Raw genomic sequence first — 23,315 nt, forward strand, 5'->3', positions numbered from 1 at the left:
TAAATGTAATCCCAGACCGCCACGCCTGTAGGCGGACCAGCCAGCATAACCTCGCTCCCAGGCGTTCTCTTCTCGCGACGGATCGCCTGGAACGGGATGCTCAAAATTACCGTTATTGGCTGGAGAGGGGGCGGGATTTAAGAGTTTCATGCGTTTTTCGCCGATAGGCGAGAAAGGGGAGGGAATTTAGAAAGAGGGATATCCGACAAATTCCGTTACATGACTCGGATTTTGCTTCGTCAAATGTCAGTCAAAACTCCATATTTTTCTCCTTGGGATTTTATGTTTGTTAATGTCGTCCTATTCTTCAGCATCTCGTTCCGGGGAACGTCAGCTTGCGAACACAGCTCATGAGAAGTGAGCCAGCGGAAATCGTATAGTGGCAAACCGGGGAAACGCTACAATTCATGGTCCTCTCTCAGCCTCTTCGCAACCAGCATCAGCAGAGAAGACATTGGATACGGACAACAACACTGACAGATCTTGCCCGCAATTCTGTTTGCTATCAGTTATGGGTGCAGTCTGAAAAAGTGGATACAGTAGCGATATCACTATTACCTCGCAGTTTTATACTCATGAAGGAGCTCCGTCCTGGTTGAGTTTGGGAGATGGGAGTTCTTAACATTGCAGACCAGGTAGGTTTGAAAGAAAGCGCTCCATTGCTGTGCTGTGGCGTAGTCTAGTTGCTGGTCCCTTAATAGCTGCTCTTGTGCGCAGTAAATACCTTTTCCTTGCTAAGTACGTATCTCTCATTATTTGTTTTTCCCCCCGTTTCTATAATTGTTGCTCAGGTGCATTATAGACATGTCGTATCAAAAAATTGCATATTCAGTTCTCTCTTTTTTTCTGAAGAGCTGCAGGCCCAGCCATTATAGCTTAGCTGGCAGGTTAGCATTAGCTGGTTGCCTAGCATTAGCCGCTGACGTCGTTAGCCTCTCATCAGGGTCAGGTAAGGCCCTTATTTAGGCCTGCTATGGGGCTCTGTCTACTTACTGGAGGAGACGAGGACTCTTTTGCTTACCACAGATGCAAAATATAAATATTTTGTGAATGCATTGTTATGTACGCATTAGCCGGCCGAGTGAACCTATGCATTTCCAATAATTTCGTCGAATGTTACGTCGATACAATTAAAAAGGACGGTTTAGCTGGGCATGTCTTGTAACGTTTGCGTTAATGTAACACGGACATTTCCATATCTGCAGCCTCCTCTGGTCCAGGCCATCTTCAATCGTAATGCTGAAGAAGTCCAAATATTGTTGCACAAAAAGGAGGATGTCAATGCACTGGTATGTATAAAATGTTTCTGCGTTTGTACGGTGATGCAAGATCACCTTTCGCGGTTGTAGTGTTTCATGCTTGTTAAATGTCATCATTGATCTTCATCCGGCTTCTTTTCTCCACAGGACCAGGAGCGCCGTACACCGCTACATGCTGCTGCATGTGTGGGGGACGTCCACATAATGGATCTCCTCATTGAATCAGGTTTGCGTCTTGCATAATTATATGATCTGTTAACCATCATGTTAAGTATGCTAATATCGTGTATCTTTATATATATATATATATATATATATATATATATATATATATATATTATAACATCCAGTTTCCAGCATGCATGATCACAATGCCAAAGTTTGTGCCAGCGTTCGAACTTTGTTTATTTAACATGCATTTGCTTTTGACAGGGGCCAGTGTTAATGCTAAAGACCATGTGTGGCTGACCCCATTGCACAGGGCCGCTGCCTCCCGGAATGAAGTAGGTCATCTGTGCCATCGGAAATGATCCCATTTCTCCCATGTTATCCTGCCTCTCTGTGAGGCCGACCCATGTTCATGTAGGGTTGACTAAACGGTACCGTTTCCCTTTGCAGAGGGCAGTTGGTCTCCTGCTGCGACGCGGAGCGGAAGCCAACGCGCGGGACAAGTTCTGGCAGACGCCGCTGCACGTGGCGGCCGCCAACCGCGCCTCCCGCTGTGCGGAGACCCTTCTGAGCCAGCTGAGCAACCTGAACATGGCGGACCGCACCGGCCGGAGCGCCTTGCACCACGCTGCTCAGAGTGGCTTCCAGGAGGTAGGCTGCTGGTGGGCCTTTGAGGGGCTCTGGGAAGAAAGGCAACCAAACCCAAAGGGATTTTGAATAATTTTGACGCGTGAACACTTGACAAAAAGTTCGGTTTTCTCCTTTTTTGATTTCATTTGCAGATGGTGAAGCTCCTTCTGAACAAAGGAGCTAATCTGAGTGTGATCGACAAGAAGGAGAGACAGCCGATCCATTGTGCTGCCTACTTGGGTGAGCAGCTCTTCTACTTAATGGAAGGCCGATTAGATATTAAGATCTGAGGAAATTAGTTTATTCCCCCAACTATTCCAAACCCCTGCTAAAGTAGCTTTAGTCTGTTTGTGGAAAATTATAAATGTTTAGATTCACTTGATGATATTAATTATCCCATTTAAAGTGTTTTTAAAATCAGTATTTAATAAGCCGCAGTTTCTCAATATCTTAAAACAAGGCGTTTGCATCTAAAGAGCGGTTTTAATGTAGGGTGTAAACCTCACAAGACAATTCTGTTAATGCACAGGATATCGCGCCATACATCCAGTGCAGGAATTGCCCCATGAGGAGTTGTGGCTTGCCAGCTCCTAAGTGCTGGCACTTAGTCAAATTTTATGATGAGGCAAATGAATAACGTGTCTGCAACTTCCTGAAGTATTAATATAAAACATCGCTATTCCTGCCATGCTTGACCCTGTAGGTCACGTGGAGATAGTGAAGCTGCTGGTGTCTCGCAGTGCTGACAAGAGTTGCAAGGACAAGCAGGGCTACACGCCCCTCCATGCAGCGGCCGCCAGCGGACACCTCGAGATCGTCAAGTATCTGCTGAGGCTGGGAACGGAGGTGAGTGTCCCAGCAGGCATTGAGCCGTGAATGTGGATACAGAGGATGAGTGGTTGGTGGATGTAAGTTTGTTATGTCTTCTTTGTAAACTCTTCCCTCTAATATGGGGTTTGATCGTTTCCATCGAGTGTTTAAACTTATCCTTTTGCTTAGACTTTTTTTAATAATGGAACCTTTTTAAATTCATATAACCTATCCCTGTCCTTGCCTGGCTGTGACGCCTCATCGTTAACATTCTGTTATGTTTCTTCCCACCGTTGCTTCAGATTGATGAGCCCAACAGCTTCGGCAACACGGCCTTGCACGTGGCTTGCTACATGGGCCAGGAGGCTGTGGCCACGGAGCTGGTGAACCACGGGGCCAACGTCAACCAGCCCAACCGCAGCGGCTTCACCCCGCTGCACCTGGCCGCCGTCTCCACCAACGGCGCCCTCTGCCTGGAGCTGCTGGTCAACAACGGGGCCGACGTCAACCAGCAGGTGGGGCCTCAGAGGCACGCCCGCGCCTTGTTTTAGAAAGAAGGCCGTGCATTAAGTCGTTTTTTTAATGTCCTCTGTGAAGCTGCCCTGATGTGCTGACGTTGCTATGTATTATAGAAAGGAACCAGATTGTATTTCTCCACCTGCAGAGTAAAGAAGGGAAGAGCCCTTTGCACATGGCAGCCATCCACGGACGCTTCACACGCTCTCAGATCCTCATCCAAAATGGTAACCATGGCGAGGTGGCCAATGTGGGCTAATACGGTTTATCCTAAGCTAATTACCCGACCTAATGACCCAATGATTCCCTTTTGTCCCCGTACGCCTGCCCTCCCTCTTCCGCTCTGCGTGTAAGGCGGGGAAATCGATTGTGTGGATAAGTATGGCAATACCCCACTCCACGTCGCTGCTAAGTACGGCCATGAACTCCTGATCAGCACTCTGATGACCAACGGAGCGGACACGGCCAGGTAGGGGAAGAAGCTTTAATGAACCTATAAGTGTTGTAACGTCTGGTTGTTGTTGTTGTTGTTGTTGTTGTTGTTTTGGGCTGCCGGGAATCATGAGATGTTTCGTCTCCACAGACGCGGGATCCACGGAATGTTCCCTCTGCATCTTGCTGTGCTCTACGGGTTTTCAGACTGTTGTCGCAAGTTACTCTCCTCAGGTTCGTGTTTGTGTGCCAAACTCCTACGTTGATTTACGTGTGGATCACTGTGAGCCACATACAAACCTTTTGCCTTGGCTAACTGTGTCTCCTATCTATGTTGTTTATTCTTTACGGAGCAGGTCAGCTGTATAGTATAGTGTCGTCTATGAGTAAAGAGCATGTGCTGTCGGCTGGTTTTGACATAAACACCCCGGACAACTTCGGTCGGACCTGTCTACACGCTGCTGCATCGGGAGGGTAGGTCTCCTATCGTCACCTCCTGCTAGTGACGTCGAGGTTGCCACTGTTACTGGTATTACCGGTGTTGGATGTCCAAAATTAGAACGATAATATTTAACATTTTATTCAAATTTATGGCATTCTATTAATTTCTTTCTTTAAATACGGGACCATTCCCTTCATTTGCTTGACAAAGAAAACGGCAGCTTAATAAAGGCTTTTTCTTATAAAATAAAAACAGGCCTGTGTCATTTAATCAGCTTCATCACGTAGGCCAAATACACCACAAACATGCCTCTTAAACCTGAATGCGCAGATAGCGCCCTCTAGATGGGAACTACAGTGTTACTGGTTACCGTGGTGATTTCAAAAGACCTTACGGTTGAACCACTGCTACATGCCTGACCATACAGAAAACGGGTCTTCTGCATCCTAAACCTGTTGTCTCTCTCATTTCTTGCAGAAACGTTGAATGTCTGAATTTGCTATTAAGTAGTGGTACTGACTTGAACAAGAGGGACAAAATGGGAAGGTGAGTGTCCCTTTTCTAATGCAATGAAGTCAGTGCATGCCATTCGTATTGCTTGGATGGCTGGCTGATGGTTGATGGTCCCCCCCAGGACCCCGTTGCACTACGCGGCTGCTAATGGGAGGTACCAGTGCACGGTGACCCTGGTGAGCGCTGGCGCCGAGGTCAACGAGCCGGACCAGACGGGCTGCACTCCCCTGCACTATTCTGCTGCCTCACAAGCCTTCTGCAGGTCAGTGTGGATTACACCTGTCAAACGGGACACATTTATTTGGCCCATGGGTTCTAAAATGTAATGGCGGTTTATCATAGAGCTAACACTAGGGCAACACAATCACTAAACAGACCTGGGGGCATTGCCTCTAGCATTTTTTTAGCATGCAAAATCCTGTCTAATCCTGTCCACGGTTCTTGTCTTGCAGAGTTGACCGTCATTTTTCTGGGAGCCATCAGGCTAATGAGGATGACGCGAAGGAGTCCTACTTGTACGTCGTTCCCTTCGCTCTTCTTCTTATGATGAATGTGTTGCTGGGCGTTATTGTTGTAAGTTGTGCTGCGTAACAGTTGAGTGTCTCTTTTTGGGAATAGCTGTCTGGAGCATCTTTTGGACAACGGTGCTGATCCCTCCATGGTCAACTCAAAGGGTTACAGTGCGGTCCACTATGCAGCTTACCATGGCAACAAGCAGAACCTGGAGCTGGTACCGTCTTTTCTTCCCCTCGCACTTTGTTGTGGTACTCTTAAAATGCCCAAAAAAAGCCAGTATACTGTTTATTAGCAATTAAAAGAGCCCTATGGAGTGCTTATATAGGCCTGTTTAATTTGTTATTTTATTGGGGGTTGCTTTTAAGTTCACATACGGCTGTTTGGATTTTTGGGGAATGGAAGCGACACTATTTCCTTTTTATTGTGGCAGCTGTGCAGTGATAACGTTGTTTTCCATGTCGAACTCCCACAAAGCTTCTGGAGATGTCCTTCAACGCACTGGGAGACATAGAGAGCAGCAATCCAGTCAGCCCCTTGCATCTGGCTGTGAGTAATGCTACATGTTTAATAGCTTCCTTGTTGTTTTTTTATAGTGTATAGGGACAGCGCACAATTATCAGTAATTGCGCCAGAGTTGGCTAGCAGTTCATTTACATCCTTTACCCTGGGTAGGTAGAACAAGTACAGCCATTGCACTACATCAGGGGTGCCCAACCTTTTTTGACCCAAGATCTACTTTTCAAGTAGCCAACCTCCCGAGATCTACCAAGTCTAGTGTCAACATTGCAAACCTACCTTCAAGGGGGGGGGGGGGGTGGTGGTGGTGGTTTGTATCGTGGACCTACGGACTTCAGTGGGGGTTTCATTCCGTCTGCACACGGCGTCTTCTCAAAGTTTTTTTTTTTTTTTTTTTCTCTTCACCCCTCGCGGTCGACTTGGGATCTATCGACGGTCTACTGGTAGACCGCGATCGACTGGTTGGGCACCCCTGCACTACATGCATCATAATAACTAAAAGTCCATTAGTGTGAAATATCTCTAATCAGGTTGATAGGTACCATAAACCACCATTAGTGTTGACATTTTTGTGTTGGCTTTAGCAGAAGCTTCAGGGTGCTTTTAAACGGCGCAAAACTTTCCTGAGCCTTTAATGTTTGTGGCTATGGAATACCGCTACCCAACTACTTTAAAGGGGACATATCATGCCACCAGATGTGAGTGTGATTAGCCATTACAAGCAGGTTTGAATATGTGCAGCATTGTGACTTCACAGGTGGGCGTGTCCACCTAGATGTGTGCTGGATAGATCAGTCTACCAGCCTATTCAGTGGACTGTAGCAAACATTGCTCATCTATCCGTCACACATCTAGGTGGACACGCCCACCTGTGATGTCACAATGCTGCACATTTTGAAAACGGCTTGTAATGGCTTATCACACTCACACCTGGTGGTATGATAGGTCCCCTTTAACAGAGTTAGCAGATTGACCTCCGGTTATCTTCCTGAACTGTGATACCCAGTCACCCCAGGTAGATGCTCTTGTCCTTCTACCACTGCCTGGCTAGTCCAGGCACCCTCTAAGAGGAGGGGGAGCAGGATTATGAATGAAGTGTAGAGTACAGAGTACAGAGTACAAAAATAAGTTATTTGCGTACATTAAGGGTCAAGCATGAATTAGCTAGCCAATCTGACACTTTGCTTATTGCAGATGTCAGTATGGCTGCAGCAAGATCTTAAGAACCGCATGTTCTAAAGAACGGGCTGCAATGCATTTTACTATTAAAAATTACAATTACAAGTATCATCCGCATACATTTGGATGCTAACATCTGGGTATACTTGAGGTAGCACATTAATATGTCTGTCTGTCTGTCTGTGTATATGGCTATGGATATAGAAAGATGGATAGTAATGAGTATCATTTGATGGGCTAGTTGCCTCTGGATGCGGGGCCTTGATCCTGGCTGTGACTCCCTCCCTCCCCCAGGCGGACCGGGGACACTGGCAGGCCCTGCGTGTCCTCACAGAGACGGCGGCCTACGTGGACGTGCAGGACGCGGCCGGGCGCTCGGTGCTCTACCTGGCCGCCCAGAAGGGCTACGTCCGCTGCGTGGAGGTCCTCCTGGCCCAAGGCGCCTCCTGCCTCCTGAACGACAACCGCCTAATGTGGACGCCCATCCACGTCGCAGGTACCCTAGACCGGCATCCGGACCTGGAACACCGACTGACTGTAGTGTCAAAGGAGGAGACGTTAATATTAGTTTGGACTGAATGTGTTTACTGTGGATGTTTCTCGACAGCTGCCAACGGCCACACTGACTGCCTGCTCATGATGATAGAGAACGGGGAGGACGGAGACCTCACCAATGTCACCGACACGTTTGGCCAGTGAGTCGCTCTCCAGTACACCACTCACCGTTAGCCTCTAGTCTGCACGGTGCTTTGACTTAACCGCAGCCTCACTGTTGTCCTACTTAATCGTAGTTTTCTTGACTCGAGTCTTCACTGTACGGATACTTAACTGTAGTCTGCTTAACGACACTCGTCACTGTACTTAAACTTGACCGTAGTCTTCATTGTACTTGTATTTAGTGTGGTCTGCTTAAGCATATTCTTCACTTTACTTGTACTGGATTTTAGTCAGCATCCCGCGTCTCTATAGCTGCATGTCCCCCTCTTCCACCCCTCTGCAGTGGCTCCCTGTAGCTTTAAAAAATATTAAAATAAATAATTGCTATTTTTACCTTTCAAAGGGATCACCTCCTATTTTGGAGATCAAGGTGATGCTGTGATACTAAAATAACAAAAGTGTCATATTTCATCAATGAAACTAACTCGAGGCTTTCAGATGCTGCTGTCGAGACAGTATTAAATGAATGGACAGTAAATTGTAACTAAAAGAAGAACACACGACTCCTTACTTAAACGACTTACTACTTAAAGCTTTTGTACGAAGAAATATGTCTTTATTTCGCCGCTGAGTGCTGCACCACCTTTTTCATAGCTATGATTGGTTGTAGGCCGATCCAATTGCGTCCAGAGGCGTTTTGGTCTGTTCCCCATGGGTGGCGCCCCTTGGAAATAAAAGAAGAGCTTCCAGAATAATGGCAGTATGCTATTCGTCTGGTGATGCCAGTCGAATGACACACCCTAGAAAGATTTGATCCACAACTTTTAGTCTATCATTACTAACTGCCTTCGCTGAATGGAAGACGATTCCCCAAACATTACTCTGCACATGCACAGTAATTGCGATCTTTCATATCATTTGATCTAGACAAGCTTTATTTCATATAAACAGTACTCAACAAAATATAGTTCAAGAAGGCCCATCAAAATATATTTATCTAAAGATCGATCTCGGGACTTTATGAAGCATTATCGGATCATTCAAACAAAGATTGATCTGTATCATCATGCGCGTTGGCCCCAAATGCTTCTTCAGCATGTTCAGTCCCTCTGTAACGGAGCCGCTCCCCTGTGTGAACCTCAGGAGCCCTCTCATGCTGGCTGTCCTGGGCGGCCACATCGACTGTGTGCGTCTCCTGCTGGAGAGGGGCGCCCTGCCGGACGCCAAGGACAAGAGGGGCAGCACGGCCCTGCACCGGGGGGTAGGTCCTGCCACATGGCTGCCATGAATGGGAACCTTTATCCCCCAGCTTCAGTCCGTCTGACCAACAAGGCCGCGGCTGTGCTGCCCAACACGCAGAATGACGCAGTCGACCGTTTCTATGTATTCAGAAAATCTGGGGCTAAACTATATAACGTGAACACTTCAGCCGCTGCTGCCGTCACGCCTAGCACATGTTTAAGCTGTGAAAGCATTTTTCTAAATAATTAATGGCTAAAGGTCAACTACCAGTCAGGTTTTTATGTTACGGTGTTTATATGTCTTCTGTGAACAATATATCGGGTGCAAGATGGTTTTTGTTTGAAACATTGACTCAGGCGCCTAAAGCCTTTGTCATCTTTCTTTAGATTGGCACCGTCTCCCATTAGGCCAAAAATGTAATCTTTGGAAAAGCATTTCATAAAACCCTATACTCTCTCGCAAGCATTATAAAAAAAAGTGTCTTTGGCTGAAGACCAAGATCAGTAGTTGCAACCTGGCTGTTTGTCTGTGTATTTAATCTACAATGCCGTGGTGCAGGCGGTGCTCGGCCGCGACGACTGCGTGACCGTCCTGCTGGAGCACAAGGCCTCGGCGCTGTGCCGGGACGTCCAGGGCAGCACGCCTCTGCACTACGCCGCGTCAAGGGGCTACACCGACATCCTGGCCAGCCTGGCCCCCGGCGCCGTGGCCACCGACCCCCAGGACAAGCTGCTGGACAACAAACGCTACACCCCGTCACACTGGGCCGCCTACAAAGGTGGGCAGGGGACCGGGAGGAGAAACGGGGGGCGTGGTCTGCTGTCCATCGATGGGGGGAAACGGGGGCGTGGTCTACTGTCCATCGATGGGGGGGAAAGGGGGGCGTGGTCTACTGTCCATCGATGGGGGGAAACGGGGGGCGTGGTCTACTGTCCATCGATGGGGGGGAAAGGGGGGCGTGGTCTACTGTCCATCGATGGGGGGAAACGGGGGGCGTGGTCTACTATCCATCGATGGGGGGAAACGGGGGGCGTGGTCTACTATCCATCGATGGGGGGAAAAGGGGGGCGTGGTCTACTGTCCATCGATGGGGGGGAAAGGGGGGCGTGGTCTACTGTCCATCGATGGGGGGAAAAGGGGGGCGTGGTCTACTGTCCATCGATGGGGGGGAAAGGGGGGCGTGGTCTATTGTTTTTTGGGGATTTTTTTATTTGTTTCGCTTGAGCGTCTCCTCTGAATCTCTACACAGGGCATGAAGACTGTTTGGAGGTTTTACTTGAACACAAAACATTTATCCACGAGGAGGGGAACCCGTTCACACCGCTGCACTGTGCTCTGTGAGTATCCATGGCGCTCCAGCGTCCCCATGGGGCTGAGTGCCGTACATGAGTCTGTGGGGAGGTATTCTGTCAGAGAGGCTCATTAAGTTCCTCTGGGTGCAGGATGAACGGCCACTGTGGCGCTGCGGAGCGGCTGCTGGAGACGGCTGGGGTCCATATGATCAACACCAGAGATGCCAAAGGAAGGTGAGGATCCTGTCTGCCACTCGCCTGACCTGGTGCTACCAGAGTCTGCTCTGAAGGGCCGCTGTTGGTATAGGAAGCCCTGTGTTAAGTGTGGTGTAAACGAGTGGCTGCCTACCCACAGGACCCCGCTCCACGCTGCGGCGTTTGCGGAGGATGTGGCCGGCCTTCAGCTGGTGCTGCGCCATGGAGCCCAGGTCAACGGCGTGGACGAAAGCGGACGCTCTGCCCTGATGGTGGCCGCCGACAAGGGACAGAGCGGCACCGTGGGTAGGTCTGACGGAGCAGACAACAGGCCTGTCTGGGATGGTAACCAGGGGAAACGGAATAGTGCATCGACCCTAGCGGTTGACACACTTAAAGAGTGAACACTCTCGTTGTGTTCACTGGGATTTTCAAATGTGTAATGCTAAGTGGTTTGAGGCATTAAGTGTTCTGGGAAATGCAACCTAATCACAAGGCATGCTTGGCCGCTTCCTGCTCTATTATTTTAATCATTCCTGCAAACTTGTCGCTTTTCGGCGACCATCGCCGTTTTCTTGGTCTATTGGGTCATTCACGTGAATCGCGTATTGCTTAGTCCCTTCACGAGCTCTCATTCCACACCGTACGAGACAGGCGCTGGTAGCGTGAAGCCGTCTCTGCATATCAGACATGGCTTCCGCAGGCATTTTCCAAAGCCAGTCCTTACGACAAAATGGCAGTGGTGGAACGAGATAACAAACGCTGTCACTGTTTACCTGTGAAAGGACATGGTTCCCTTTCAACATGTCGATAGAAAGGGCTTTAAAGAGATGGTCCAAACACTCGACCCCAGGTACGCGCTACCTGCCCGCACACACTTCAGCCAAATGGAGATGCCAGAACTATACGGCAAGGTCCGCAAGCAAGTGGAGAAACAAATCCATACTATTAAACATTAGTGTTTTTCAGAGATGGAAGTAACTTAAGAAAAGATAAAAAAATAATAATAATACTGCCCTACCAGTATTTTACCCCATCCGAAGCATTTATATTGAAATTAGAAGATGCAATTAACATACCGTGATGTAATACCGTTACCGTCTATGCCTCAAATCATAGTGATATACATTTTAGTTCATTCCGTACAGCCCTAATTTGAAGGTACTATCTTATGTTAAATTCGTTAGCTACCGCTTTTTTGATGTGATATAATTGTAATGCTGATGATGGCTAATAATTACAGTTAGACCTGATGGTTGCAGGGTGAGACTGATCTCAAGAGACACTGCATCACCGCAGTTCATTCAGACCAGCATCAACCTGAACTAGACAGCTGTTCATATATGCATATCTTTGTGGTTCTAGCTACACTACTACCATTTTCAATTTGGAAATGTATTAAAATGGGGGCTAATCGTATCTGTTATGGTATTAAGATATTATTTATGTGATTCTATATGTTTATGATGTATGATTTACATGGTGTCTGTTTTCAGCCATTCTCCTGCACCGGGCCAAGGCTGACCTCACACTGCTGGACGATAACGGGAACACTGCACTGCACCTGGCCTGCAGCAAGGTGCGCTCGCCAGCTCCACTGCTGTTAATGGAAGCTCGTGTATATATATTACTGCAGGATATAACCGTATAGGGTCTGCTGCAAGGTGGGCTCCCCATGCCCTGAATACCCTTTCTTTCTTTATCGTCAACGGTTCTCCTTTTGATCACCTTTCCCTCCTCCAGGCCCATGAGATGTGTGCCCTGCTGATTCTGGGGGAAATCCACAGCCCTGCACTCATAAACGCCTCCAACAGCGCGCTGCAAATGTGAGCCCCCCCCCCCCCCCCCCCCTGTAATAAATTCAGCCCGTTTTTATGTGTAGCCTCCAGACGCCATAGGCTCTCTGTCTGACTGTAAACCCTCCTTCCAGGCCCCTCCACCTGGCGGCGCGCAACGGCCTGGCCACGGTGGTGCAAGCCCTGCTGAGTAGAGGAGCCACCGTTCTGGCTGTGGATGAAGAAGGTGAGCTCCGGCCTTAATGATGCCCCTCTGATAAACAGGCAACCACTGGATCACCCCCGATATTGATCAGTCACGGCCATGTGTATAGTCTTAATATTTAACCCCAAGCGAGGCGCCGGGGCGGCCACAGTGTAGACAGGATGTTGTTGAGCCGTGTTCCTGCGTTTGTGTTCCCCAGGCCACACCCCAGCCCTAGCCTGTGCCCCCAACAAGGACGTGGCTGACTGCCTGGCTCTGATCCTCTCTACCATGAAGCCTTTCCCTCAACGGGACCCATCCCCCTGCTCCTGCCCTCCCCCCACCGTGGCCCCGGCGCCGGGCCTCAACCTGCTGAAGCACTGCGGCATCACGGCCGCCTGCGCCCCGCTGCCCAACGGCGGCCTCCACAACGGCTACGTCAAGGACCGCCACAGCGCGGCCGTCGGCCTGGACGGCTGTCTGACGGAGTGAAGGGCCCGCCGCCGCCGCCGCCGCCGCCGCCGCCGCCTCTCCCACTCCTCGCCGGCTGCTGTCCCCCACCGCCACCACCGGAGGGGGGGGGGGGGGGAAGACGCCCTTTAACGCGGCCCCAGAGGACCAGCAGGAGAGCACCCGCCCATGTCTGTTCTAGATGTATGTACGTACGTACGTGTGTTTTTTGCGTGAACGTGTTTTAGGCGTGCGCGAGAGAATGTGTTTGGTCTTCTCTTGAGGTGCAGTCAAAACCTATTATGCAATTAGATCCCATTTCTCCATCTCCTAGTAGTGCTCAATTCCTAAAAGAAACAAAAGCGTCTGGTTGCTCTACAAGGTCACCCAAACGCGCGCGCACACACACGGAAGACTGGCGTCCACCGTGGACCCAGCGATCTGGCCTCCTCCCCTCCCCCTGCTCATTTAAACCCTTTAAAATCATGTTTGCGTAATGATGTAACTGACAGCTAATAGCATGGAGACCTCTGTATCCTTGTGTCTCTCCATATCATTCAGTATTTAACATCATATCACCCCTGCTAAGTACCCGTGACCTTGTAGAGGAATGTACAGCCGTTCCAAAATAACGATCAAAGAGGGGTTTATTTTTTATTTTTTTGTGTTACATTTTTATGAAGGAACCATAGAAGGGAATTATATAAATTCTGCTTAAGTGCAATGCTAATGTACCACAGTACAATCCTAAATTGGGGAAAGGGTCAAGTTATTTCCGTTGTGTACTTTAAATGTACGGCCTAGAATTGGTTTTTTTGGTATTTTAACAAACAACAAAAAAATGAAATTGGTAGCGCTGCTGAATTGATTAATTGGCTCTCCTTCCAAAGGGGAGCCGAGACTAGGTTGGCATATTCATCAACTCTTTCCTCATGGCCAACTATATATTTTGAAGATGTTAAATAAGTGTTTAAGCTAGAATGTTTCTAAGCATATAAGTTATGACCAAAGTTGATCAACACTACTATGGCTATAAATTATTTATTTGAGCTGAACTGTACTGTATAGAGAAAGACATTAGATCTTGATATACCTCGTCCAACTCGTTTTAGCAGCTGCTTCATCTTCAGCCAGGGTCCGTAGGTCTGCAGTCCTCCCGGCAGGACTAGAGTACTATATTGTAGGATAGTGATTTGACTGAGGCCTTGTTTATTTCTGGATGAAGGCTTTACTAGTAATATCTTGCCAGCAACACCTCATCAAAAGCATCGTATCTCTGAGCACATAAATGAAAAAAAAAAAGCCATTTCAATTATTTTATTTTTTTTCCCCCATCTCTTTTTATGTCCGTTTCGTTTTTTGTTCTGGAGGATTTCACGACTAGAACGGCCTACCTATTGAACAGAGCGGCCGGGCGCGCTCCTCGTCGACGGTCACTCCTCTCTGTTTGTGTTGGGACGACGATGCGCCCCCGCCGGTGTGTTGGTTTTGGCAAGCTAGCTTATGAGAAATGTTTCTCTTCCTTTCTCGCTTGTGAAGAAGTCTTAACCGTCTTAATACCGTGCGTCTCGACTTCTCGAGGGTTGGCGCTGAAGTCGAGGACGGCCCGACTGAGTTTTTTTTCTGCCATTTTGTTGTTCAGATGTAGTTTCCAGCAATGTTTTAGTTTTGGCCTTCTTTTAAGTTATTGAATAGACAATCACTGTCACAAGGGCTTTTGTTTCCCCTTCTTTGGTTTTATTCTTAAGACTCAACGAATGGCTCTGTGTGCTGGGCATTTTAATGTCGGTGTCAACACAAATGCACTGGATTGGCTCTATTGGCTCTCATGAAAATGCCTTTTTTGACCCATGCCTTCCATAACAAACCATTTCAGTTGGGAAGGCTTCGTGACATAGGTTGACGGCCCCAAGATCTGATTTGGAATTGTACGTTTTTTTTATTTAAAAGCCTACCAACAATATTGACCAGTTGGTTAACCACATTATCCATTTTTCTTTTTTCCGAAATATGACTAAGCTTGGTACCTCCCTTTTTTTTGGTTTTGTTTTGCTTCCTTGTTGCGAAGAACCAGGAGGAATTGAAAATCAGTCCCTTTTCAAAGCAGAGGGCTAACTGGAACCACAAAGAGGGAACTAGAGATGGCCAATTATGCTTTCGAATTTCAAGGATGGCGGAAATCCAAATAATTGTGCTTTTAGTGTTCCCGTCGTTGTCGTTTCCTCCCATTTATTGTACTAAACATACTAAAGATGATTGTATTGGACCACTATAGCTTTTCGTGTGACTTAAATCTGTATGTTGTAACTTAATCATTCTAGTGTTTTCCGTCATTGGCCAATGATGTAAAATGTCAGATTCAAAAAAAAAAAAAGAAAAAAAAAAAAAAAAAAAGATTGACAAGGAAATTTCATATCAACTGTCAAGAAATGGCACAATTACCCTTATTAGACACAATTCTGGAGAAGGACCTAGATTAGGCTATGTTTTGCAAGAAACCCAACATTCTTTGGGGACTATTGTCAAGTTTGGCCATTAACTCCATTTCAAAGCAGGGAACTCCCGGAGTGTTTTAAAACTAGTTTATTTCAGTTGTCTCCATACCTGACTGAAATGAAATGGAACTATTTGATACCCAGGCTTTTTGTTTTGTTTTGTCTGTTATTGGGTCGGTGCATTTTTGTAGTCTCAGGATTTGTGTTTAAGCACCAGGCAAAATTTATCAAATCTGACATTTCAACAAAGTTAAAAAAAACAAAACAAAAAAAAACATACTTTTTAACCTTGATCCAACAGCACTTAAATAAGATAGTCAAGCACGCACTTTAGTACTTTCAGGTTCTAAGTGTGCAAATCAAGAGGAAGTATGTACCCATGTTTACATGTGTGTTTCGCTGCCAGGATGGAATGGTTGCAAACAAAACGAGCAAAGCCTTCTAGTGAGGCCAAGGCTGCATTATTGAAGTCAAACCCAGTCAATTAAGCACACGGGCAGAGCGTCCTGTGCCAAAAACACGTTCAACAAAGTCTCTAAAATTGCACACCAAAATCATTATTTTCCCAAGATCTTAAAAAATACAAATATATTTGGTTTCTCAATTCTAGCGTAGATATGAATTCCATTAATAGGTGCTACTGTGAGGTCAGTTTGGGCTGGCATTATCCTCTCCTGATGTCCTTATTTGACCAGCAAATTGAGCTATTGCCCCCCACCCTGAAGATACTCAAATTGTAACTGAATTTTTTTGTACTGTCTGTGTTCTTTCTCGTGGTTTAATTTAATTTGCATCTACCATTGGTGGGTGTGTACATGTGCATGGAGCTAACAATTTAGATGTAAAAAAAAAAAAGGATCAAACAAATGGAGCATATAAAGTATATCTGGAGTCAGACACAGAAAGCAATGAAAGGTCCAATTGTAGCAATAGACCGTGTGTGTAAAAGTGTGCAGCACAATTATTGCACTGCCATCCATTTAGGCCAATTCAGTAAATCATAGCATAGATGCCAATGGAGGACTTCAATGCGGGTTAGGTGTGTGAATCTATGGTCAGGAATATGGCCTATGTGCCAAATTTTGTTAAGAGGAACTCCTCTTAGTGAAGCAGCAATGGATTTATGCATATGTTCAAGCAGTTTACAGTCTGACCTTCAAATCTGAGCCATGAATTTACTGACTGAAATGAATGTAGGGTACATTTTAGAGCAGGACAATTCAACTTCTCCTGACTTTAAACTATCGCTCTTCATTTGTCTTGCAAAGATGTATCTATACAGGTAGCATGATTATAACCGATTCTCTACATATTAGTTTTGTATTAGTCTTCCTGCAACAAGGGTCGAGGGATGGATTGGCATTTCTGTCGGAGGTTAGGCGAGTTGTATTTACTCTTCTCTTTATTTTTCTCTGCTGTCAGTGTGGAGCATAACCTACTAGGTAGACGGAGATGTAGAGATCAGATGGATTTTAAAAGAAATCATGTTCATCCATTCCATTGAGATTGCCTTACGATGCGTAAAACGAAACAAAAATGAACCACATTAGGGAACATCACACAAACTTGTTAATAGCCTATATTTGACAAAATGCACCTAAGCTACACCCATTTAGTGCCATAGAAACCTTTATTTGCCTTTAGACATCAATCATAATAACTGGGTCAGTAACTTCAACTAGTCTGGATTTACATTTTGTGTTTGGAGCAGCATGTCCATTTTGCCAGATATGATAGTCCATATATAGTGTTTTTTTAAACGATCATAGTCAGTATAAAATGTTTGCATGGGGTAGTAGTTGATGAATGCAAGTGTTGTGTTCTGTCAGTAGAACATCTATTTTACAATTGGACACCTGGAGGGAGATAATTGATCCTTTTTGGTATGGCGACGCAATCTCGAGGTTTGTTTGTATAACATGATTATTTATAATGTGTTTTACAGGGGGAAAATATATTGCGCTAGATTTCTGCATGATGTGTGTTTATAGGGTAGTGTGTGTGTATATGTATATATATGTGTGTATGTATATATATATATATATATATATATATATATATATATATATATATATATATATATATATATATATATATATATATATATATATATATAAAAAAAAATTAGTTACTTGAAATAATTCTCATATATGGCAAATTTCCATTTATCTCTCCTTGATCCACTGTTGAGCCTTTTGCCTTAAAAGCTGAGAAGGAAACATCTGGCAGTATCTAATGAGTTGCATCAATTATACAGTACTTTGTTGGCTTGCAAAAAAAATAATCACAAATTTTGTTCTGAGTGTCGGGAAGCACACGAATCAGTGGAGGGTAGCACATACCTTATGGTTGCCACGGTGCAGAGATTGTTCTGAGAAGTAAGGATATTGCCATATTTGCCACTGTGAATGAATTATTTAGAGAGAAAAAAAACAATCAACTTTGGCGTGTCCCCGATACAGAGCCAAATAGCACTGGTGAGATTAAAGTGGTGCCCTTCCAAAAAAACAACCTATAGAGAACGAGACCCTTACGACACGTTTTTTCAACAATGTGGCCAGACGGGAGTTTAAATCTTGGTATTCCTCCCGTGTTTTGGTTAGTACGACTTCTTGAACCAGCCTATTCCGGAAATGTAATAATGCTAGATTGGTGTCAGCAGATGTCTGATGTTTCCTACCTGACTAAGGAGCAGTGAAATGCACCTTGTACTTATATTGGACCTGCGCTTTTACCTCATCAGTGATCGTTTGTGTGATGTAATGACTTTTCTGTTTCGTCCTAATGTAATTAGACCTTTCTCGCAGCGAGTGTGTGAATTGAAATATCTGCATGTCGATCCTATACATGCAAAAGTCCCCCAGTTTTCAGTCGAGTGAGAAAAAGGTGAGAGAATCCTATAATTTCAAAGTCTCTCACATGCCACACACAGTGTGTTGTGCACCTGTACAGTTCAGTCTGCGTGCAAGATCATGGTAGCCATGTAACTTTACCTCTAAGAATCAGATCAGTCCATTTTGACCTTTGTCCGCCTTCCCCCGTCTGGGCCCTCGATGATTCCCCTTCCCCACCAATAGGATCTGTGTGTGTGACGCAGCTCAGTGGTGTCATGGTGCCTTTTCTTTGTTACTACCGAAAGGTACGGTCTTCCATTTGTACTTCCGGGAAGCCTTATAAATGGGGGACGGGGAAATTAGAAGGAACGTCCCAAGACAACTATGGGTTCATATTTCCCTTGAAGTAACGGCTATTATTCTCAACAATAATTTGTTTGAAAACAGGAAAAGAAGGGTTTTGTTTTGGAGCGGGAGGTTTGAGAAGAAGTCTGTTGCCGCCGTCATTGTCCAAACTTCTTCTTTGTCCCCGGTGGCGTAACGCTGCCTCGGGCGGTAGAGCCGTGCATTATTTCTTCTAATGTGATTCTGGGCACACCAAACATTGATGACTGGGGAAACGGTAGATTATGAAAGCACAAATCCAAAGATGGCACCACAAGGCTAAAGTAGCTCTCCCCGCTCCATCTTGAGGTAGAGAGCCTAAGGAATGTCTCGGACATTGATTGGAAGACAAGAATCCTATTTTCTTTTTCCGGAGTGCAGAGGACGTGAGGAGGGATGGATTGATTGTCAGGAACACGTGAACTGTAGAACAAGGAGAGGAAGAAGAGAAAAAAATAGACAAGACGTCTCAAATTCAGGGGCGTATGAATCCAGATTGTTCCTCTCAAACTCTTTGTTCGTAAACCAATATATATATATAAATATACTTTCACAACTTTTCTAAGAGTGCAAGTTGTGAGGTGCAAGCATACAAGATGGTTATTTTTACGTTAAAGGCAAACTTGTTTGTTGTGACTGTTGCAAATTGATTGTGGAGATTGTTTTGTGTTTATTAGGGTAGGCTGATTTTACAAGTAGGGTTGCAGTAGTAGCTGTGTGCAGTGTTAATAACCGTGTGATCATTCTATAGAAGTGGTGTAACATTTGTTGTCTTTTATGGCATTATGGCATGAATTATCTTATCACGCTGACCTCGTTTGAAATAACAAAAGATATAAGTGCAATAACCTTTTGTTTATCATTGCTTCCTCGGTTGATACAAAAAAATATTATTATGCCCTTTTTGTTAACACCAAAAGTCCCTCTTCTGCTGCGAATGAAGGATTTGAGCAGTCCTCTCGTTTGTGTTCAGATGAGTGGCGTTTGATAGAGGAGTGTGTGATATTACATTCTGAAAACTGTGATCAATATTCAAATTTATTAGCTGCCTGCTGAGAGGAGGGATTGTGCACAAGTTAACGGAGGGGTTTCCAGGAGGGGCAGGCATTTAAACTTTAAGTTGTCCTCATGGATGGGTTTAGAAGGGCTTCTCCTTCAGATACAGGCCTCTATCCTCGAGGCTCGGTTTTTAGCTAATAAACATGTTCATTTGCATGTGTATATGTATATGCATCCCCCTTCTCCTTGAATGAAACTTTTTTTTTTCTCGAACTATTTAGACCTGCTGTCAGTGACGTATGCGGATAAAAGGAGCTATGAAATGCCTTATAATATATTTGTTATCGATGTTGAGCATTTAGGGTCCCCAACGTGTCGCTCCCTTTTCTGTAGACTAAACGCTTGTAAAGTTACCGAGTTCATTAGATTTCTATCTACTGTATAGCCTACGTGTTCTCAGAACTTGTTACTTGGAGGTCATGTGATTGTGGTTTTTAGAGTAACATTCCCCTTAAAAAGTGCCGTTTGTTTTCACCAGCAAAGGATGTGTCTGGAATTTAAAAAAATATAAAACACGAAAAAAAAAAAAAGAAGGAACGTGTGAGAATGGGAAAGACAGAAAAGACGAGACAGAAAATACGTTCCAAACCCTTTTTTAAAGATGACACGGTCTTTATGCAGGTGAACCACGGCAGCACTCTTCTGACGGAGCACCTTACAGACTTGGCAGTCTGACACTAGGCGTGGTCACTCTGAAGCAGAGCCATATCAAAGTATTCCCAGTAGAAGCCTCCTCTTCCCAGCCCACCCTCCCCCCATGAATGTGCTATTAGGAATAGCCTACCGTAGGAAAGGATGTATACTGCATGTTTTGTAAAATTTTGTTAATGTGCTATTCCCTCCCCCTACATTGATTCTCCTCAGACCCCTTCAGTGGACATACAGCCCCTATAGTAGGATCCTTTAGCAAGTTATCGATTTACAACTGGACTGAAACAGGCACTGATCTCAGACTGCCTTACTTTGTTGTGGACTTCGACAAAAAAAAAGGAACGAGGAGGATGACGTGATCAAGGGTTGTTCCTTTAGTGGCTTATCTGGGACATACCAAGGAGCCATCGTCTGGCCTATGAGGAGTTAACAATCCAATGTTCTTACAGTGCACCTTCACTCAACAGAAACCCAACCAAACAGGAGATCCCTCCTCCCACCCGACATTCCAAAGTCCCCCTCCTCCCCGCCCCCCAGAACCCCCAGCCTGTTGATTAATGATGTCTCTGTGTTGTCTCGCTGGTGTACCGGGTGGGAATTTGTTGTCAATGACAGGGTTTTCCTATTTAGTCTCAGAATTACCTCACCTACTGATCTGCAAACCTGCTCTTCTACTGTGTACAAAGGAGTCAACAAGTGCATGCCCATGGACATTAATAACCCGGTGTACTGGGCGTAAGTAGCGTATCGCAATAAATCGATGGACTCTATTAGAGGCACTCTGGTATTTTGACAAGGGCAAGGCCGGAACGCCTGGCGGTCTGTTAGAACAGCCAGACGCGCCGGAGGGAGGGTTTGGGTGTCGATGTTGCTTGTGTCGTTTAAGTCAGGTTTGCTGTTGTATTTTTAATGGGTGCAAAACACTTAGAAGCCAGCCTTTGGACAGACAACACACTTTGAGCAAGCTGTTTTTTTTTTTTTTTTGTATATACAAACCTTTGCTCAGGCACAACATCCGTTGTTTGGATTTGGGTTCCAATCCAGTGGGCTGCTACGTTGAGTACTAAACACTTTTACAACTGCTTTGTGCTTTCCTAGTTCTCACCTTCATCTCTCTCTGAGTCGATACTTGTGTTTTTGTTGAATCCCATGCTATTTGACGCAACAAGCAGGTCCCACCTATTTATTTTTTCTCTAACATCTGTATACATGCACTGAATATTAAGAGTCTGGTTCCCATGTTGCGGTTCTGGTCTGGGGTTACCGAGGTCATGCCATGGCGTTTACATCACCACTGGTCTAAGCCCAGTGGTGCCCAAGGGAGACTGTAAACGTGCGGTTATTAATGTCCATGGAAACGTGCTCAACGTCATCGCCAGCGGCACGCGCTCTAGACTTGTGACGACAACAGGACCAATGAGTTTACTCTCGTTTGAATCGATCCGTTTATTGATATAGGAATATAGGCTCAAAGACGTGGTTTAAACTTTAAATTGATTCAGAGATCAAATGCACCTTGTGAGACTTCTTGAAACGGCGAAGGGCCGTTCCTTCATGACGAATGCAAATATCTGTGGACCTTGATGTTTCACCTTAATGCCCGCATTAGCCAGACCTCCATGTTCCACACAACAGCTTCAATAACAGGGTGAAAGTGTTCATATTTAATTTCATTGTCTTCATCAGTGAACGTTTTTTGCTTCTATAAAGTGGACCGAGATCTGCCATTGTGGCCCCTGACCGTTTCTCTTGGGCCCCCACTGGGGCCCGGAGCGAGACGGCATCGTCCTCCCGGGGATCGGTCGTGTCGGCATCACTCGCTGTTTTCAGTAGCATCTCTCCTACCTCCATGTTTTCCAGCCTTGAGTAATGTCTGTCTCTCGCCTATTTGAAACCTATACTTTTCTCAGTACAAGAGTACCGTTTATCCTAAGCAATGATGGTTATACATAATGAGGTGCGCTTGATTGTGCTGTATGTGTATATGTCTACTTGACGTGAAGATTTTATTTATGAGAAGCATTTATACAACGACAAAAAAAACAACCACTGGAATGTGAAGCCAGATAATGTTATGATGCAGATTACCATGGTCGTCTTACCCCTTTAACGTCCCCCCATGCATGGCCACCAGGAGTCCTTTGTGACACAAACATCCATACATTGGCATTTTTAAAATGACAAGCTTTTTGTTTCTTCCTTTTGAACCTATTTTCCTGTTTAGCCCTATAGTGCATTTCAATGTTTACAGCTTGACGTCTTCTGGGTCAGCCTTTGTCCCAAAGCCGGACTGGCTCCTACATGCAATGAATATGATTTGACGTGGATCTGTCGTTCTGTGCGAGGGTGAGTTTTGAGCGCCTCCAAGTGGAACGCTTTCAAAACTCGCCTCACTACTCCAAACCAAATCCTGCTACATAAAGTCCATCTGTCTCTACACTGCCCTCATATATTCACATCTGATTTGATCACAAAGGGGTACAGGATAGGTGAATGGTTTGAGGTTTTCTAAACACCCACACCCCCCTCCCATACCCCTCCCATCCCCCCAACTGGGACAGGACCAGCCTCCCATCCACCGTCTAATCCGAACCTCAAGCCATTCAGTCCTTTTTTTTTTCTTTTTCGATAATGCAATCCTGAAAGCACTTTGCCTTGTTATTCCTTTGTGTGAACATGTGAATGATAATTTGTTACAAAAATGTTAAATATGTATAAGATCATTCACTGTTTTGGAAAAACCTGCATCTGTCTTTCTGACGTTAAAAGAAAACAAAAGAGAACTTAGTGACATTAAACCTGAATCTATTTTATAAAATGTTTGCTGCAGCCAATTGGTCTTGTCATTCAGTATTGTGGCTTAGGGTTGTTTGTGTTCAATAAAGTGCTATTGCTAAATATTTAATTGGTCTTGTTTTTCTTTCCACTGAAACTTGGCCAACAATGACTGTTATTGGTCTGATGAGAGCTCTTATTAATATCGGGGTATCCACCAAATAGATATTGGATGCCCCAGAGGCCGACAAAGAAGGACAAAGTTGATTACATTGCCTCTTTGTCGATCCCAGTATCAGATTCAAATCTACTGCATTCAT

General features: G+C 45.4%; 1 protein-coding gene across 1 annotated transcript; it reads left to right on the forward strand.

Moving 5' to 3' along the window:
- Window positions 1–244: 244 nt before the first annotated feature.
- ankrd52a (ankyrin repeat domain 52a) lies at window positions 245–23,120 on the forward strand. The gene is made up of 28 exons (XM_060047636.1): window positions 245–635; window positions 1,206–1,289; window positions 1,407–1,485; window positions 1,692–1,762; window positions 1,878–2,078; window positions 2,210–2,297; window positions 2,761–2,903; window positions 3,170–3,382; window positions 3,532–3,610; window positions 3,738–3,852; window positions 3,967–4,049; window positions 4,172–4,289; window positions 4,735–4,803; window positions 4,892–5,032; window positions 5,223–5,285; window positions 5,389–5,500; window positions 5,761–5,832; window positions 7,276–7,477; window positions 7,589–7,676; window positions 8,782–8,899; window positions 9,439–9,658; window positions 10,130–10,217; window positions 10,323–10,406; window positions 10,528–10,673; window positions 11,864–11,946; window positions 12,111–12,193; window positions 12,298–12,389; window positions 12,568–23,120. The coding sequence occupies exons 1-28, from the start codon at window positions 609–611 to the stop codon at window positions 12,837–12,839; spliced, it is 3,234 nt and encodes a 1,077-aa protein (XP_059903619.1). The 5' UTR covers window positions 245–608; the 3' UTR covers window positions 12,840–23,120.
- The last annotated feature ends 195 nt before the right edge of the window (window positions 23,121–23,315 follow it).

This window comes from Gadus macrocephalus, chromosome 1, assembly GCF_031168955.1.
Source record: "Gadus macrocephalus chromosome 1, ASM3116895v1".
Classification (NCBI taxonomy): Eukaryota; Metazoa; Chordata; class Actinopteri; order Gadiformes; family Gadidae; genus Gadus; species Gadus macrocephalus.

Excerpts from the sequence above, each read along its gene's own strand:
- ankrd52a (XM_060047636.1), top strand. The coding sequence starts at position 609 with ATGGGAGTTCTTAACATTGCAGACCAG. Across the intron at positions 1,486-1,691 it reads GGATCTCCTCATTGAATCAG|GGGCCAGTGTTAATGCTAAA; the intron begins GTTTGCGTCTTG and ends TGCTTTTGACAG. Across the intron at positions 7,677-8,781 it reads GTCACCGACACGTTTGGCCA|GAGCCCTCTCATGCTGGCTG; the intron begins GTGAGTCGCTCT and ends TGTGAACCTCAG.